Raw genomic sequence first — 17,551 nt, 5'->3', positions numbered from 1 at the left:
ATTGAGGTCACAATTGAGCACCGGGTAGAACACTCATGGTCCAGACAAGGCAACCAAGTGGCATCATGCATCCAGGACCTGATGATTTCTGTGAGCCACTTCTCTGGGATGTGGAGGTCAGTGTGGAACTGGGGGCCAGAGGCAGGATAGTGGGAGAACTTCACACCAGTTGGGCTCCTGCAAGTTGAGGCATCTCAGATTCTCTCAGATCCACTAATGCATCAGGACAGGAGAGCTAAAGGCATTCCCCAGGAGAAAGGATTCAAGGCTTCTGGTCCAAACAGCCCAGATGATACAGCAGAGCAACGATAACTAAAGGACTCCTAAAGAAGAGAGCTCACATTACCAGTGGGACCTTAGGGGAGCTACTGAACTTTGAGCCTCAGATAACTCCTCTGAAAAATGGAGATAATAATGCATTGTTATATTGTTGGGAGGATTAATGAGATAATGTGTGTATCCTGGCACTGGGCTTGGCAAACACCAAGCCCATGGTTTTAATTCTCTACTAATTTCATCTCTACTAATGTCATCTCTACTAATTGCATCTCTACTGGCTTCCAGCAAAGGGAGGAACATTAACCAGCAGTGTCTATAAGCAAGACATGCATAAAGTACAGATCCATGCATAGATCAGCTGCAGGGTGGTTTTTGTTGATGCAGTCTATTCATTTGTTCAGTAGGTTAGCTAGCACTTTATGGGACACGTTCCACATGCCAGGCTTAGAGGATGATGCAAAAATGAACATTATTTGTTCTGTCTCGTAGAAACACATGCCCACCTGGGAGAGACCTGTGACCAAAGACAACAACACAGTGGAGTAAGTGTATCACCGTGAGCTATGGAGGGGCACCCAACCCAGTCTGGGAGGAGCATGTGTATGTGGTGGGCGGGAGAAAGAGGTTATTAGGGAAGATTCTCTAGATGAAATAGGCTCTGTCTGGGCCAAGTCAATCTACAAAGAGAAACGGTTTTAGAGAAGGGCAGAGAGGCATTTGTTATGGATAGAATGGTGTCCTTCAAAAATTCTTCTTTTGAAGTCCTAAACCTTAGTACCTCAGATTGTGCCTTTATTTGGAAATAGGGTCATTGCAGATACACTTAGTTAAGATGATGTCTTCCTGGAGCAGGGTTGGCCCCTAATGCAATATGACTGGTGTCCTTATGAAAAGGAAAAATTTGGATACAGAGAGAGAGAGAGAGAGAGAGAGGGAGGAAGGGAGGGAGGGAGGGAGAATGCCACATGAAGATTGGATTTAGACTGCCACAATTCAAGGAACTACTGCCTCCAAGGGAGTATGGCCTCCTGATACCTTGATTTTGGACTTCTGGCCTCTAGAGCTCCAGAACAATTTCTGTTGTTCTAAACCACCCAGTTTGTGGTACTTTTTTATGGCAGTCCTAGGAAAGTAATGATGGCATTCTACATGGGCAGAAAACATTTGCAAACATATGAAGGTGTGTGGGACCTATAGGAACTTTTAAGTCAAAACATATATAATTGCTGTTTTTCTAGCTCCAAAATATTGGCAATTTCAAAAGGTCCAAACTAAAATATTGAGTTGGAATAATGTACAAGTTTAAGCAGGAGACAGAGGTTAATTTATTGAACAAAGCTCAAATCTGAATCAACAGCCACTGAATAATTCTCATGAGTGATCACCATGGATGTGACAGGTATGTGGGGGACAGCATTATTCCTAAAGACCTGCAAGGCAGCGATAGAGATAAACATTTTCCAAAATTCTATACATAATGGATTTTCATTTCAGGGGAAGTGACTATGGGGACTGTTCTTTTCCTAGCTGTTTTGAGGCTTTAAAATTTATCTTTAAAACTCTTGGAAATATCCTGTCAGAATAAGCAAAAGGCAGATGAAATATTAAGAAGTTACTTCATGTTATTGTGTATAAACTTTTCACACAACAAGCGTTTCCGATACTTCTCATAGCTGTAAGCAAAGCATCAGAATTCACCCACTTAGCTCATATTTTTCTATGCCAGGAAGGGGGCTGAAATGGGGAAGCTTCCTCATTGCTGTGCTTTGGAAAACAGCGTGAAGTTGAGTTTCACTAAGGCTGTAAATGCATACTTTGGGGGCACTGGAAAGCACGTGTTCATATGAGGTGGAAGAGAGCAGAGATAAAGAATTTCCAGTGTCACTCACAATCCTGCCTAGCTTAACCACAATGCTTCCATGGCTGGCCCCAGAGTCCAGAATGGGAAACACAGCATATGCATTATCTTCATTCGGACCCTAAAGAATCCCCAAATCTCCCAGCACATCAATGAATGAATTCACACTTTTATCAAAACACCTTTGTATGAAGACATGCGTCCACACTAAAATCTCACAATGTTTATAGTGACTTTATTCATAATTGCTAAAAACTGGTAACAACCTACATGTCCATCATTGGGTGAATGGATAAACAGTGGTACATCCAGACAAAAGCACTACTCATCAACCATGGCGGAACAAATATAGATACATGCAGCAACACGAATCTCAAATACATTATGCTAAGTGGAAAAGCAACTGCATTCTGTATGATGCCATTTAGATGGCATTCTAAAAAGACAAACAAAGAATACATCAGTTGTTGCCAGGAGCTGAGGTTTGGGGAAGAGGATGGGTTCCCAGGAGCACGGGGAACATTTGGGGGACGGGTAGGAAGTTTCTATGTCTGCATTGTGGTAATGATTACACAGACATTTGTATTTGTCAGGATTCTTAATTTAAAAATTTTTTTAGTGTTTATTTATTTTGAGAGAGAGACAGGGTGAAAGTAGGGTAGGGACAGAGAGAGAGGGAGACACTGAATCTGAAGCAGGCTCCAAGCTCTGAGCTGTCAGCATGTCAGATCATGACCTGAGCCGAAGTCTGATGTTTAACTGACTGAGCCACCCAGGCACCCAGGATTCTTCTTTTTTTTTTTTATTTTATTTCTTTATTTTGTGAGAGAAAGAGAGAGAGAGAGTCTGGGAAGGGCAGAGAGGGAGAGAATCTCAAGCAGGTTCTGTGCTGTCAGTGCAGAGCCCGATGTTGGGCTTGAACTCATGAACCACGAGATCTCGACCTGAGCTGAAATCAAGAGTCGCACACTCAGCCTACTGAGCCACCTAGGTGCCCCTGTATTTGTCAGGATTCTTAATACCATACACCTTAAAAAAGTGAAATTACTAAATAAATATAAATTATGCTTTTAAATCAGACTTTTAAAAATGACTTTATACTTTGTACACTTCGAAAAGCCACTGATGTGAACCACAAAAGACGCCCAGTTTGTTGAAAGCATTTCTGCTGTGATCTCAAGGGCCAGCCCTGTGGGGGGAAATGATTTTTGTTAATACTGTATTAGTCTGTTCAGGCCGCCATAACAAAATGCCACAGACTGGGTGGCTTATGCAACAGAAATCTATTTTCTCACAGTTTTAGAGGCTAGAAGTCTGAGATCAAGGTGCCAGATTATTCTGTTCCTGGTGAGGGCCCTCTTCCTGGCTTGCACATGGCCAACTTCTCACAGTGTCCTCAGCTGGCATTCCTCAGTGACTGTTTATGGAGAGAGGGAGAGATTCAGAGAGAGAAAAGGGAGAGAGCAGGAGCACATATTCCAGTGTCTCTTCTCATAAAAACACTAATACTGGGGCACCTGGGGTGCTCAGTTGGTTGAGCATTGACTTTGGCTGTCATGATCTCATGGTTCATGAGCTCGAGCCCTGCATCAGGCTCACTGCTGTCAGTGCAGAGCCTGCTTCATATCCTCTGCTCTCCTCCTCTCTCATACTCTCTCTCAAAAGCAAACATTTTAAAAAACACTAATCATACCACATCAAGGCTCCACTCTTATTACCTCATTTAACCTTAATCAGTTCTTTACTATTACTTGTAATTACTAGCCTTACTTAGTGGGACCCATCATCAAATAACAGCCACACTGGAAGCCAGGGTTCCAGCATATAAATTCTGAGCCCATAACACAGAGCAGACAGGACTCCATTGCCCCCAAGGCCACAGTACCCATTGGTGTTCTTGCTCAGGTACTGCTGGTGGTAATCCTCCCAGTAGTTTGTACCTCCTGGATGTCAGTAGTGATCAGCCATAGCCATGCTCTGAAAGAACCTGTAGAGAGAAAGACAACATGAGGACCGGATGCCGGGCAGAGAGGGTCCCAAGGAGGGATGGGAGGCTGGGCTGTGAGGGAGGCAGGCACATGTGGCTTGGGGTGTGCAGTGGGTCCTTGCAGGCCTGTAACCTGTGGCTTCCCAGCTGGGTTATTCTGGGCACGCTCTCACTAGCCTGTGCCTCAGGTGACTGGGGTTTGAAATCTGGTTTCCTGACTCTAATTTGTGCACTCTACCCATCCCACCACTGCTGCCCCTGGTACATGCTAGGAGCCCTGGTTTGGAACCTGTGGGTCTATGTGAAAGGGACCCCAGTGCTTCTCAGGGTAAACAGCAGGGACATGGGGCTCTCTGGCTGCCCTGGGAAGAATGGGCATCCCTGAGGGCGGTAAAGCAGGGCTGCGGTTGGAGGGGATGAAAGGGCAGGGGCAGGATGAGGCGGGGAGGGCTACAGCCCAACTCAGTGCTGTCCCCTCTGCTGCCAGTTCTGAACAGGCCCCCTGCCCACTCACAACTGGAAGGAGGAACACTGACTCGCTGTGGTTCTAGGGAGCATGGACTCTGTCAGGATGCCTTGGAGAGCACAGGCTTATGTGGGTCTCCAGACCCAGGAACCTGGGAGTGAGGTCAGGGGAGGACATGGCCTGAGGGCCTGTGTCGGCTCGTCACCGTCCTCTGTGACCTACTTTAAGGCCTGGTGGCATCTGCTGCCAGGGGAAGAAACAGACACATAAACACAAGTAGGGGAGGAGAGCAGAGCTATTTGGGGCAGGAGACAGATTAAGAAATAGACATTGTTCCCCATGGATCTTAGCCTGTTTCCTTTCCCTTTTGGATTTCAGCTGTGCCCTGATTCTTTCTTGTTACAGGCTTCTTGGAGCATCTGGGCACAAGGTTAAAGAGACTCGACCCTGTTACACTGACTCCCATTTTGGACAAGGGTGCACGGTGGGTCCTCAGACTTGTTTTTCCACGAGGAAAACTGCCTGTTTGCTGATAGCTCATTGGTATTTTGGAGATTAAGTCCTTACATCTGTCAAAAAGGGTGGGTGAAGTCTTTGTGTTCTGTATCATTCCACTGCCAGACTTTCCACTGAGCATTGTAATAACTTTCTGAATTTCCTTCCAGCCCTCTTTTGGCTCTAAAACCACAGGCCAGCTATTAAGGGAGATAACCCTGAGCATATCAGTTAGGAAGGGTCCCAGAAGGAAACAGAACTCCACTCAGAAGGTTCAAATGAAGGTACTTAGTGAAGGAACTAAGAAAGAGTTATGGGCATCTTAAAGGACCCACATGTAGAAAGCGTTCAAGAGACAGGTAACAGCAGTGAGTCACAGGGGCAAGGAGAGAAGGTATACTTACTGGAATCCAGTGAGAATAGCAGGTGTGGAGGAGGGGCACAGAGCAGGAACTGAGTCAAGGAGGGTCTCTGCCACTGGCAACACAATGTCTCAATGGGAAGGGAGAGGGAGGAAATACCCCTAACCCTCTCACTTCCTGCCAGTATCTCCCATTGCTAAGGGCAAGCCAAGTGACTTTTACTATCCCAAGTGACTCAGTGCCTAGAAATCAGCCTACCAGGACCCAGGGAAGGACAGTCATTAGATCTGCAGTAGGGAAATGGGGTACAAATGGAAAATAACTATACAGAGTCATCTAGTGCTTTATCCCAGAAAGCAGAATCGAAAGCTATAAGGGCATTCTTATTTTAGGGCTCATAAAGATATCAAGTTGCTCATTAAGCTTTTTCATGTATAATATACTGTGCTCAGGACTTTGCCAGTGTTATATTATCTCATTTAACACTCATAGCAATTGTCTAAGGGAATTACTCTTCTTGCTTTCCACATTCAGTAGAGGATATGCCAGATATTGCATATTGATATTTAGCATCATCTCTGCCTTTCTAAACTCTCCCAAAAATTATAGAGGCTGAAACCTTGGGGTAACACGTCTGAGAACTCCAGCAGCTTTCAAATTTGGATCCTTAGCCAAATTTCAGGAGGCAGAAAACAGGGAGAAACCATAATTTTCTCATAGCAGCTGCGTACAGGCATGCAGATTTTAGCAGATGATAGTTGTGAGGTTTTTGCCATCATCTTTGGGTATCCTCATGAAAATTGTCACTCTAATGCTGAAGAGAATAGTAAAATCATTGATTTGGGGGAACAGCAATTTCCCATGATTTTTGAAGTCTGCTAAGCTCTGGAAAGCAAGCAACTGTTTTTCCTGATGTTTGCACTCAAGCCCTTTTAATTGTTCTCTAAACATCTATGTCTATGTCCTAAATCCCTTTCTGCTTGAGATAGTGTTTTCTGTTTTCCTCATAGAATCTTGACAGATGCAGCATTTGGTACTCGAAGTGGTTCCAGGAAGTTCAGCTACAAAGATGGAAATCCAAGATGCATTGTCAAGGCCTGGTTTGATTTGAATGCAATAATGACCTCGTCACTAGCAGAAAGTGGGATTCAGGAAGTCCATGGTATGCAATGTCAGAACAGTTTCTCAAGTCATTACTTGTCATTCCTGGAATCAGTTACCTATTCAAAGAGACCAAGTGAATTTTGTGATAGAATGCTCTGGTGGAAGAGAGAAGTGCAAGGGTTAGTGTAATGGAATCCAATGGATGGCTTACAGAAAAAAAAAAAAAAAAATTGCCCTAAAAGAATCTCTTATCTATTGTATCAAAAATATGATACAGAGTAAGTCCTGTAGGTGGCAGAATTACAATACAACTTGAATTCACAACTTTTTTAGATGCTCATGTGAAAAGTGATTAATTGGTAAAGAAGATGACCACAAAATTTGCCATGGGATATTTGGATGCATAAAGATAAATCAGTGTACTTTAAAACCCCAAATCCCACTGAGCATGCCTTTCTATCAGAGGCAGCACCTCCACGCCCTTCTGGGAAGGCCTTTTGAAGCTGGTAATGACTTAGCTGAAATAATTCTTTGTCCATGTAATGCTGATTCTCTACAACCCACTCCTACCCCTTTTGGTCATAACCAAAAGTAGAATCATCCCAGTAGACTTTATAGGGGATAAGTTCAAATCTAACCCAGAACATAGTATGCACTAAAAGAACTATGGGCTCCTGGGTGGCTCAGTCAGTTAAGCCTCTGACTTCAGTTCAGGACATGGTCTCATGGTTCGCGAGTTCAAGCCTCATGTCGGGTTCTGTGCTAACAGTTCAGAACCTGGAGCCTGTTTCTGTCTCCCTCTCTCTCTGCCAATCCCCTGCTCACATTCTGTCTCTCTCTCTCAAAATATTAAAAAAAAAACCTGCAACATGCTGCTAATGTATATCTGTAGAAACCTGAGGATTATATGTGAGAATGGATTCTAAAGAGGTTAGGAGAGGGATAAAGTAAAATGTTATTGGATCAAATTTACCAGTCTAGATGAACTTGAGAGAAATTCTATATTCAAATGAGTTAGCTGAAGCAGCTGGAATGGTTCTGGCTGTTTGGTTGGAAAACTAAAACCTTGGACAAATAATGGCCTGTATGAAGTGGAAAATCCTTTGCAGAATATAAAAGAAAAAATATTGAAAGCCTTGGATAAGAATATCAGAATGGATTTATTAAGTGTGACCTGATTAGCCATCCTCTAACTCTATACCTTATATGAGTCCTGAGGATTCTGTGTTTAATTAGGCATTGAAAAATAATTCCCATGAGAAGCATCAGCATCTTCATAATACCTTGTTGTGACCATCATCTGCAGGCTGAAGATGCTGTGACACATGAACCACTGGGGAAGATTGACTACACTTGGCCCCTTCTTCTGTGGAATAGGCAGCGATTTTTTATCATAGTAATAGAAATTTATTTTTGTATTTGGATGTACCCACCTTGACCACATATTTCTGCCACCCCATCACACATGACTTACTAAATGCTTAGTTATTCAGCATATGGTTTTTCATTTGGCATAACTTCTGACCAACTGGTTATAATGCAACAGAAGCGATGCCTGTGAGATTCACTGATCTTAACATGAATCCCACCACCCAGAAGCAGCATGCCTGCCAAAACAGCGGAATGGCTTACTGAAGTGTCCATAAGTGAGCCTGCTGAGATCTAACAACGTATGAGGTTGGAGTGCTCTTTTACAAGGTATAGTATATATTAAAAACTAGTTTCAACAGATTGCACCAATTCTCCTATGGCTAGAAAACATGGGTGTGTAAATCAAAGGATAAAAATGGGCCTGACTCCAATCACTAGCCACCTAATGATCCATTCAAAAAATGTACTTTGTTTCACACAACGTAGAGCTTTGAAGGCTTAGAAACCTTAGTTCTCAAAGGAGGAGTCCTTCTGCTTCCAGGGGACACAGTGGATCTATTGACCTGTGAATTGAGACTGCTACCTGGCTGTGTGGGGCTCTCCATGTCATTGAACCAAGAGACAAAGAAAGAGTTAATGTGTAGACTGAAATGATCGACCCCGACTATCAAGAGAAGAACTTTATTGCAAGTAGAGTTTAGACAAGGAGGAGTCTGTGAAATCCTTCAGAGATGCTCTTAGAATTTCATTATCCAAAAGGAGAAATGGAAAACTATAGCAACTCAATACCGGCAAAACCACCAAGAGCTCAGAAATGAAAATTTGGGTTACACCACCAAGCAAAGAACCACTATCAGCTGAGCTTCATTCAAGTTGGATGAAGGAATTCACACATACTGGCTATGGCCCAGGTTGTATACTCAAGAACTGTAGTAGCTGCCTAGATTTTCATATTTGTATATGCCTATTTCCCTTTTTTCATTCCTTTTCCAGGTGTTGGTGATCATTAAATTTATTATTTAGTCTTTAGAAACAAGATTGGGATGGCCAAGGAGGTGCACCATTCAGATCTGCTTTGAGAGAAAGTGGTGCAGGGAGTGTAGTTGATAACAGCTCTCAGCTGCTACTCCTTTGAATCCATCATGGCAGTCAGGATGAGAACACCCTTGTTTTGGGCTGCACCCAGGCAATGGCTGAGAGTGACATGCAGAGGATACTAGATCGGGTCCATTACTACTACTCAATGTGGCAATCTTTGCTCAAGATCTCCCATCAATTTTATCAAGACTTTCTCAGACCTGCAAGGGGGTTTGAAGACATCCTGCCTACTGTCACTTCCTCGCTTTTTATTCTTCCTAGGTACTTTCCCCAATAAATCCCTTTCACATATAATTCTGCATTAGCATCTGCTTCTTGGCAGATCCAAAGTGACACAAAGACATAAGTGGGAATTTCTAAAGGAGAAATGATTATCACCCAGAGATGGATGACGTGATTTATGAGATTTTGCTTCCCACTTTGGGGAAAAGGATCAGATTGCTTTTGTTTATATGAAGCATATTTGTATTATGCTTAGCAAAAGACTGCTATTGTTTTTATTCTTATTTTCTAGAATTTTTAACATAGTAGAAGGTTGCATGTGTATGCTGAGAAACCAAAGTGGTGTGGGTTTACTAGATATAGTGTCTAGTAGCATTTGAAATTCAGTTCCCTAAAGCCTAAATCTCCATTTTTCTGTGTCATGAGATCTGGAAGCCTATGAATTGCTATTCCCAGCTCACTTGCACTGACAGTTTCGATGTGATTCAAGGTCCAATGAGGTACACTTGCTAATACTTGAGATGCAGAAGGAAGGCAGTTGCAGTGGCAGCTGAAACTGGACTCCAGTAGAGTCTAGTTTTTACAGTGGCCTAACTCTTCATTCCCTCCTTGTCTTTAGCCTCAGAGCTACGAGACAGCTGGGCAGGTGAAAGAGGAAGCTGTTTTCTGCTTCTTCCCAATTACTGGCTGCAGCACCAGCCTCTTGGTCTCAGGTCAGAGCCACAAAGATGTGGCCTGAAAAGTAGCAAGAGACCCATGACTTCTGCTTATAAAATCATGGGATGATTGGAGAAACAACCCCATAACTAAACCTGCTTTCGTAGTGAGTTTCTATCTGCTACCTTTACCCCACACTGTTTTGTTCTCTTATCCTTATTTTCTCTTTAACCATCTCTCATAAGTACTAGTTTTACCATTCCATATGCATTTTGCTTTCAAAATGAGAAGAGATTATAAACACTTCAAATGTCCTTCTTTTCTCCTTTTCATTTACTTTTATAAATTATGGTAAGGTATTTAAGACAAAAATGGGACAAATAATAATATAATAAACATCATGTATACTTCACACTTTAAGAACAAAAACACTATGAACCCACTTGAAGGTCTCCGTGGGTCTCTCCATCTCCTCCAGTCATAGTAAATGGCCTGAACTGTGTATTTATATTTCCCTTGAATTTATAATTTTTCTATATCTGAATATATACTAAGCAATTGTCATGTCTTGCATATTTCAAAAATGTATAGAAAGGGTTATCATAGTTAGTATATTCTTCTGCACCTTGCTTTTGCCTGTGATTGTAAACTATGTTGATCAGTTTAACTCTAGTTCCTGTATGTTATCACCTAAATGGTATTCTGTTGTATGGCTATACTAAAACTTAGTTATTTGTGCCTCTGATGATGAGCATTTATGTTTTTCTCTAATTTTTTATTACACACTGTGATGCTGTAGATATACCTACATAAATACCTTCTAAGTTTTAAATTATATGTTTTTAAATATTAAAAAATATTAGTGAAGATCTATTAATGATAAACCATTTTTAAAATCTGTTTTACATTAATGATTTTGGTTGTCAACAATTTAAATACTTTTTGGTGTCAACAATTTAAATATGGTGGTTATTTTCTCTCAGCACATTGGTGATTCCATTATCTTTAGGCTTCCATTGTTGCTGTTGAGAAGTCTACCGGTTTGCTGTATTTTTATAAGTACATTTTCTCTTGTCTGTGCTGATTTTAAGATTTTCTCTCTCTCTGTTATTTTGCCATTTCACTAAAATGTGTTTGTCTATAAATTCTGCTGCAGGTTTGAGCTTTCCTGAATTGGTGGATTAATTTCTTTCATCAATTACAGAAAATTCTTGGTCATTTGATTCATCAACTATTTCCCTTTCTCCATCTTTTCTATTCTCTCCTTCTGAAAACTTCAGTAGCCATATGTTAGAGCCTTTCACTTTATCCTCCTTGTTTTGTAACTTTTTTCTCACATTTCTCATGTGTTGTTTTGTTTTTTTAGCATTCCACATAATTTCTTTAGATCCATCTACTGGTTTACTGATTCTATTTCTTTTTTCTTTTTACTTTTTTTAAAGTCTGTTTATTTTAAGAGAACGAGCGAGACAGCACAAGTGGGGAAGTGGGGAAGGAGGAGAGAGAGAATCCCAAGCAGGTTCCGCACCACCAGTGCAGAGCCCAATGTAGGGCTTGACCTCTCACACCATGAGATCATGACCTGAGCCAAAGTCAGATGCTTAACCAATAAGGTGCCCCAACTGATTCTACTTATTTCCATAAATTCTATTTGATTCTTTTTTGATTTTGCCTGGCCATTTTTTGTAGTATTTTGTTTGTAGTCTCAAGTTTTCAATTCCTTCCTTTTTGTAATGTAATTATTTATATTCATTATCTAATAACTTAAATATCTGAAGGCTTTAGGTATACAATCTTCTGTTTTTCTTGCTCTTTCTCATGGTGGCTTGTTTCCTATATGAGTTCAGCAACTTTGCATTTTGAACTCATGACTGGCTAAACTTAATCTGTGGGCATCTGTAAGGAACTCTGATTAGAGCTGCCAGTTTAGGGGGAAAAAACAAGATACCTAGTTAAGTTTGATTTTCAGATAAACAACTAATACTTTTGTGTGTATTTCTCAGATATGTCATGCTGCATACTGAAACATTTTTTCATGGTTTATCTGAAATTCAAATTTAACTTTGTGACATGCATCTTTTTTTTTTTAATTTTTTTTCAACGTTTTTTATTTATTTTTGGGACAGAGAGAGACAGATCATGAATGGGGGAGGGGCAGAGAGAGAGGGAGACACAGAATCGGAAACGGGCTCCAGGCTCCGAGCCATCAGCCCAGAGCCTGACGCGGGGCTCGAACTCACGGACCGCGAGATCGTGACCTGGCTGAAGTTGGACGCTTAACCGACTGCGCCACCCAGGCGCCCCTGTGACATGCATCTTATCTGGCAGCCCTACCTATGCTGAACATACAAGTCTCTAGAGGAGAGTCGTTCTTCTTTCTGAGAGATTTCCTGGGATACACACAACTGGGACCACTTTAATTTTTCACTTTGGTATTTTCTGGGCTACGTACAAAGTTAACTTGGAGCTGTAACACACTTATGAGGATAGGGTCATGTTTACCATTTCTCTGATAACCCTTCCCCATCTGTTACTGAAGCTAAAACAAAGAACAATCTTTTGCCAGAGGAGTTTTTTTGTTTTCCTAGCCTACACTTTCCCTGAGCTTATAAGTGTCCATTCTTTAAGTGTCCCTGTAAGTGTCCTTTCTTTGCAAATGGTTCTCAGTTCATACAACTTACCTTCCAAAAGCTCAAGTCTTTATCCCCCACAGGACCATTAAAATTCAAGAGTCTAGATTTATGCAACCTGTTCATATAATGTAATTCTCTAGACCTCTTGTTGGCCTTTAATTCTGGATAACAACTCTGGACTCCTTCTGTTTTGTGTTTGACTTCCTAAACTTTTCCTTACTTTCTTATGGGATCGGTATGCATTTTGAAGGATGTTTGTTGAATTTTAGCCTTCATTTTTAGATGTTTGCTAAAAAGAAATTTTTTCAAATTTTCTTGTAGCCCTTATCACCTCAAAAATGTTTCTTTTTTATTTCCTTTAACAAATGTGAGAAAGATGCCAAAAAATGAAATTGATCTGAGAGTCAGGAAACATGAATTTTAGTCCTGCATTTGCTAATGATGTTTAACAAAACTTTGCCTTTGTTTTTGAGACAGAGACAGAGCACAAGTGGGGGAGGGGCAGAAATAGAGAGAATGAGACTCAGAATCCAAACCAGGCTCCAGGCTCTGAGCTGTCAGCACAGGCTCTGAGCTGTCAGCACAGAGCCTGACGCAGGACTTGAACTCACAAGCTGTGAGATCATGACCTGAGCCACAGTTGGACGCTTAACTGACTGAGCCACCCAGGCACCACAAGCCTTGCCTTCTTTGGAGCTCAGTTTCCTTAAATGTAAAAGGAAGGTTAGGATTGATTTCCATCAGTGTTTTTCAAATGGTGATTCACATTTCACATCCTATTATTGAGTCATGGTATCAACTTAGTGGGGGGTAACTAGCATATAGGAAAGATATGTAACATTTCATGAAACTTTAGCTTCAGGTGTGTGTGTGTGTGTGTGTGTGTGTGTGCACGCGTGTGTGTGCACACATACACGCATGTGTGTGTTCTAGGCCACGATACTCCATACTGTGGGTTACTCAGGATACCATCATAGGCATTGATTCCCTGTATTGATTAGAATCTCCACTGCAGTGAATACTCTCTAGTGCGCATTTATGTGAAGCACAAAAGTTTCTCCTCAGGTCCATCCACCTCCTTTTTAGACCTAGACCTTTTTAGACCTAGACCTTTTTACCGTAGGTATTTCAATCTTGCCTTTTCCAAGCCCTTGACCAGCAAGCTAAGCTATTCACCACTGCCCAAGAGGCCTTACTTAACACTATCTATTTCTCCATACAAAGGAGATGACCAAGTGTACTATTCAAAGCTCTGCCCACAGGGTTATTTCCCCTCCTTGTCACGTCAAGGCCAGCCCTGAGCAGGTCTGTATTGCAGCCTAAGTCCATCTTCAGGGCCCTCTGTGGAATGAGGACTGAGGGTTTTTCCTCTGTCATCATCTGGCATAGGGCTTCTTATTAAGTCAATATATAAGTTGAGAGAGCAGTTTTGTTGCAACAGAGGTAGGTGACATAAAGACACAAGTAACCTGTTCATGTTACTTAGACTTGTTTGAGCTCAATCCTGAAGTTTCATCAGAAGATGGAGTGTTTCTGGTCTGCCAAACCATGTGAATTGGTAGGTTACGATAGGAAGTTCTTGTCTCGTACTTACTTGGTGTCCAAGGCTAGGTGCTCACTCTCTACTAGGACTCCGTAGCACAGCAGGAATTGTTTTACAAATTCTCTGCTGCAAGAGGCAAATTGCTTCAGATCCATAACAGTCTACAATTCTCCTGTTCTGGCTTGACAGAGACTCCCTACAATGTCCATATCTACCGTAGTAACATGAGCACACACAGATACTAGACTGGGGTGGGGAACTTATAGTGGAGAAGTATTAGAATACATACAATCCCCTGAACCCTCATTACTTTAGGCTGGACACAGTAAGTAGTATGGTTAGTGTTCCAGGAGAGAGGAGTTCCATGACCATAATTATCTACATTTTTACAGAATGGGGGAAAGCAAGGAACATCTCTGGGATTATGTAACATTGGAAGCTTCATGGGTTGAAAAGTGACCTTGTTTGAAAAGAGGAGTTTTAGGAGTTTAGTAGCCCATTAAAGAGTTAGCTTCTTCCTCATTGAGCTAACTCAGACCTACTAACCCAGGTCTCTGTTGAGCTCCCCAAAACAGGAAGAAAATGAGCCTTCAGGGCCATTCAAAATTGGATCCAGGGCCATTGGATCTATTGGCCATATGACCAAAGTGACAGGTCAGTTTGTACTGCATCTTGAACTCAATGCAATATCTTCCCTTGCTTTGAGCCCCACAATCAACTGAAAACCTTTTGAGGCACTGATAAATGGGTTGGATCATTATTTTCAACTATATTATATGCTATCTACAAAATCTAAGGAGGACCCACCAACTGCTGGTGATAGGAGCAGTGATAGGAGGTGTACAGTGCAATAGGTTGTCCCTTCTCTTAGAGTGGATTCCCCGAGGATGTCCAGATCATTGGACCCCTAAAAGCTTTACCAATGTATCAGGCCACTGAATCTTTATCTTTCATCCTCTGGAGTGATATGTCTCATCTGGGCATTCAAAGTACTTTCTACTTCCTATTTCCCAGGTCTGATAAGCAAGATGACATCAATATAGTAGGTTAATGTGATACTTTATTTGTGACAGAGAGCAAGACAATTAACATGGTCTTGGGCCAAGACAGTGGATGTGAGCTACTATACTTCTGGACCTGGAGTCAATGCAAACCAATTTTAATCTTCCTTCTCAGAGGAAATGGCAAAGAAGGCATTTTCCAGATCAATAACTGCATACTATGTACAATGTAATAACGATGCCACATGAGGCATAACAGCTCAATTGGGGCTGCCAATTGATAAAATGTATGGCAGTACATCATTGTCTGCCATGATTCATCTGGATTTCTGCAGAGACCGTATCTGTGAACTGAAAGGCACTGATATTGGCAATTCCACCTAGGATGCAGTACTACTTCTCGTTAACTACCGTAGTGGACATTGTGATGTGATGCTCAAATTCCCCCTTCAGGAATCTCTTTGACTTATTTCCTCGACTGTCAAGTCTCTTTGGGAATTGCTGTGGCTGAACAGAGCCTCTTCACCCAAGGTCATGATTATTTTCCAAAGGAACCCCACATTGAATGACTGATCAATGCAGGGCATATAAAATTCCAGCTTCCTCACCTGGAAAACTGTGGAAGGTTATCCCAGCTTCAGAGGACCTCATGGAGTTGCTGAAGCCTTCGCTGAAATTGTATCACAGCCCAAGTTTTCCTTTATCTGTTCCTGCTTCCTTCCTTCTGCTGGTGTTTATCTTGAATGCACTCCCTAATAAATCTCTTGCATAGTCTCATAGTCTGTGTCCTAGGGAGCCCAAACTATGGCAACTATCTTGATCAATAGGGGTATTATCAGGTTTTTTTAAAACTATAAATAAAGGTTCCAGAGAATGAATAGAAGGATTCTGCTGGCTATTAAGTACAACCACTTTTGTTTGCACCCAGAAACCAGGAAAATGAATCTATTGGTTGGGGTCCATAAATCTGTTATACCCACTTTGACTCAGACTTGGCCAGGACTATAACAGGGAGGCCATAATGACATTTTGGGTCCCTAGTAACAGTATCATCTCCGATGACTTATCCAACAGTCTTTGAAAGATCTGAGTATTCTTCTTTCCCCCAGAGTATTCACTTTCCCCCTGGTAAGTGAAAAAGGTATTGACACAGGAAGGGATGAAGGACAGGGTCAATAATTCAGTCTGACACAACAAGCATGAGAGTGTATAAAAGAACTAAGGGTAGGAGGGAAATTATTTTATACTGAGTGGGCAGGGAGGTTCTCTCTGAAGAAGTGAAGTTTGAAATGAGACCTGGCTAATAAGTAGGAGTTAGCATAGGGAAGACTGGTGTAAAGAATGCTTCAGGCAAAGGACAAGCTTGTGGAAAGGCTCTGGAGGAGAAAAAGAACATAGCCCATTAAAAGAATGAAAAGATCAGTGTGGTCAAGCCTGGTAAACGAAATGGAGACAGCAGTGGAGATATGGGATTTGTGGGCTACACCAGGAATATTCAGAGTTACTGTCAAAAAGTTTGAGTTAAGAAAAGGTTTAGGATATCATAAGCCTTTGAGAAATGTGTATAAAATAAAACATTTGGGCAAATGTCTGTTATCCAATTTAAATAAAGATCCATTACTTCAACTTAAGAGCTCCCCTATTTAATGACATAATAAAGTATGAATAAGCCTCTCTTAGAGAAGCTACAGCTTCTACAAAACCCTAATATTTCCTTTTGGGTCATCTTCTTAAATATCATCCCCCAAATAATGTCCATTTTCATATTCCACCTATCCTGAAAGCAACACATACTTCAGGAAAGTCTCTCTCCTTCCTGGCCTTTAATACATGATACCTGTGCCTCTCTTAGTATACAGAAGACTTCATACTGCAAAATGATTTATTCATATACATGTAGCACAACCATTCTTACATGAGATTTAGAACTGTCTACTTATCTCCCATTACAAAAGAAGATTTAAAGTTACCCAGGAGTAAACCCTGAGCACAGTCTGAAGTTCTTTCCAGAAAATATCCCCACCCTCATCCCATCAAATGCCATAGATAAGGAAAGTAAAGTTTTTCCAGAAAGTACCTTCACCCCCATCCTATCAATGATGAGGGTGGGCATAGATGAGGAAAGACTGAAGCAAAGAAGCTAAGAAGAAGGTATGTTCATCCCTACATTTTGACTCCATTAAAGCAATAAACTGATTGTTCTCAAATATCAGCTACTGTGAATACTGCTAAATGATAGCGCATGATTTTGTATTTTTGTCTCTTTAAAAGATAACTATTTAAACAGAATTAGAAACCATTCTGTCTCTCTCTCTCTCTCCCTCCCTCTCTGGTTTATAACATAAATAAGCAAATTGTATGACAACAATAGAATAGGGGTTAAAGGTGAGGGGAAGAAGTGTACTATTATAAGGATTTTTATACTAAATATGAATTGTTATATTATATAACAGTAGTCTGCCATAAGTTAAAGAT

The 17,551-nt window shown here is 41.3% G+C and overlaps 2 protein-coding genes across 7 annotated transcripts in view; one reads left to right on the top strand and one right to left on the bottom strand.

Annotated features, from left to right (window-relative positions):
- The first annotated feature begins 35 nt into the window (after window positions 1-35).
- LOC144616120 (uncharacterized) lies at window positions 36-15,946 on the top strand. Of its 6 annotated transcripts, none has more exons than XR_014137628.1 (5): window positions 36-116; window positions 769-821; window positions 4,969-5,074; window positions 6,458-6,609; window positions 15,149-15,946. XR_014137628.1 is itself a non-coding variant. In XM_081795596.1 (4 exons), exons 1-4 carry the CDS (start codon window positions 36-38, stop codon window positions 15,307-15,309), a joined length of 447 nt encoding a protein of 148 aa, XP_081651722.1. In that variant the 3' UTR covers window positions 15,310-15,946. The 6 variants fall into 6 exon arrangements, 4 of the variants coding, with proteins under 4 accessions (XP_081651722.1, XP_081651725.1, XP_081651724.1 ...); XR_014137627.1 differs by lacking the exon at window positions 15,149-15,946 and adding an exon at window positions 7,858-11,061; XM_081795596.1 differs by lacking the exon at window positions 4,969-5,074.
- PRSS51 (serine protease 51) overlaps window positions 4,664-17,551 on the bottom strand; it is a 58,572-nt gene continuing 45,684 nt past the window's right edge. Inside the window, exon 6 of the mRNA XM_060653701.3 lies at window positions 4,664-4,833. Within this exon, the coding sequence (XP_060509684.3) occupies window positions 4,792-4,833 (42 nt within the window). The 3' untranslated portion in view covers window positions 4,664-4,791. The remainder of the gene's footprint in view (window positions 4,834-17,551) is intronic.

Source organism: Panthera onca, chromosome B1 (assembly GCF_046562875.1).
Source record: "Panthera onca isolate mPanOnc1 chromosome B1, mPanOnc1 haplotype 2, whole genome shotgun sequence".
In the NCBI taxonomy this organism is placed as follows: Eukaryota; Metazoa; Chordata; class Mammalia; order Carnivora; family Felidae; genus Panthera; species Panthera onca.
Note: the sequence above shows the minus strand (reverse complement) of the source record. Positions and strands in the feature narration are given on the sequence as shown.

What these genes read in the sequence shown, in the direction of transcription:
- LOC144616120 (XM_081795596.1), top strand. Translation starts at nt 36, where the DNA reads ATGGTCCAGACAAGGCAACCAAGTGGCATCATGCATCCAGGACCTGAT. An exon ending in CACTTCTCTGGGATGTGGAG is followed by an intron (nt 117 to 768) that starts GTCAGTGTGGAA and finishes TCTGTCTCGTAG; the next exon opens with AAACACATGCCCACCTGGGA. An exon ending in TGGGATTCAGGAAGTCCATG is followed by an intron (nt 6,610 to 15,148) that starts GTATGCAATGTC and finishes TATTTGTGACAG; the next exon opens with AGAGCAAGACAATTAACATG.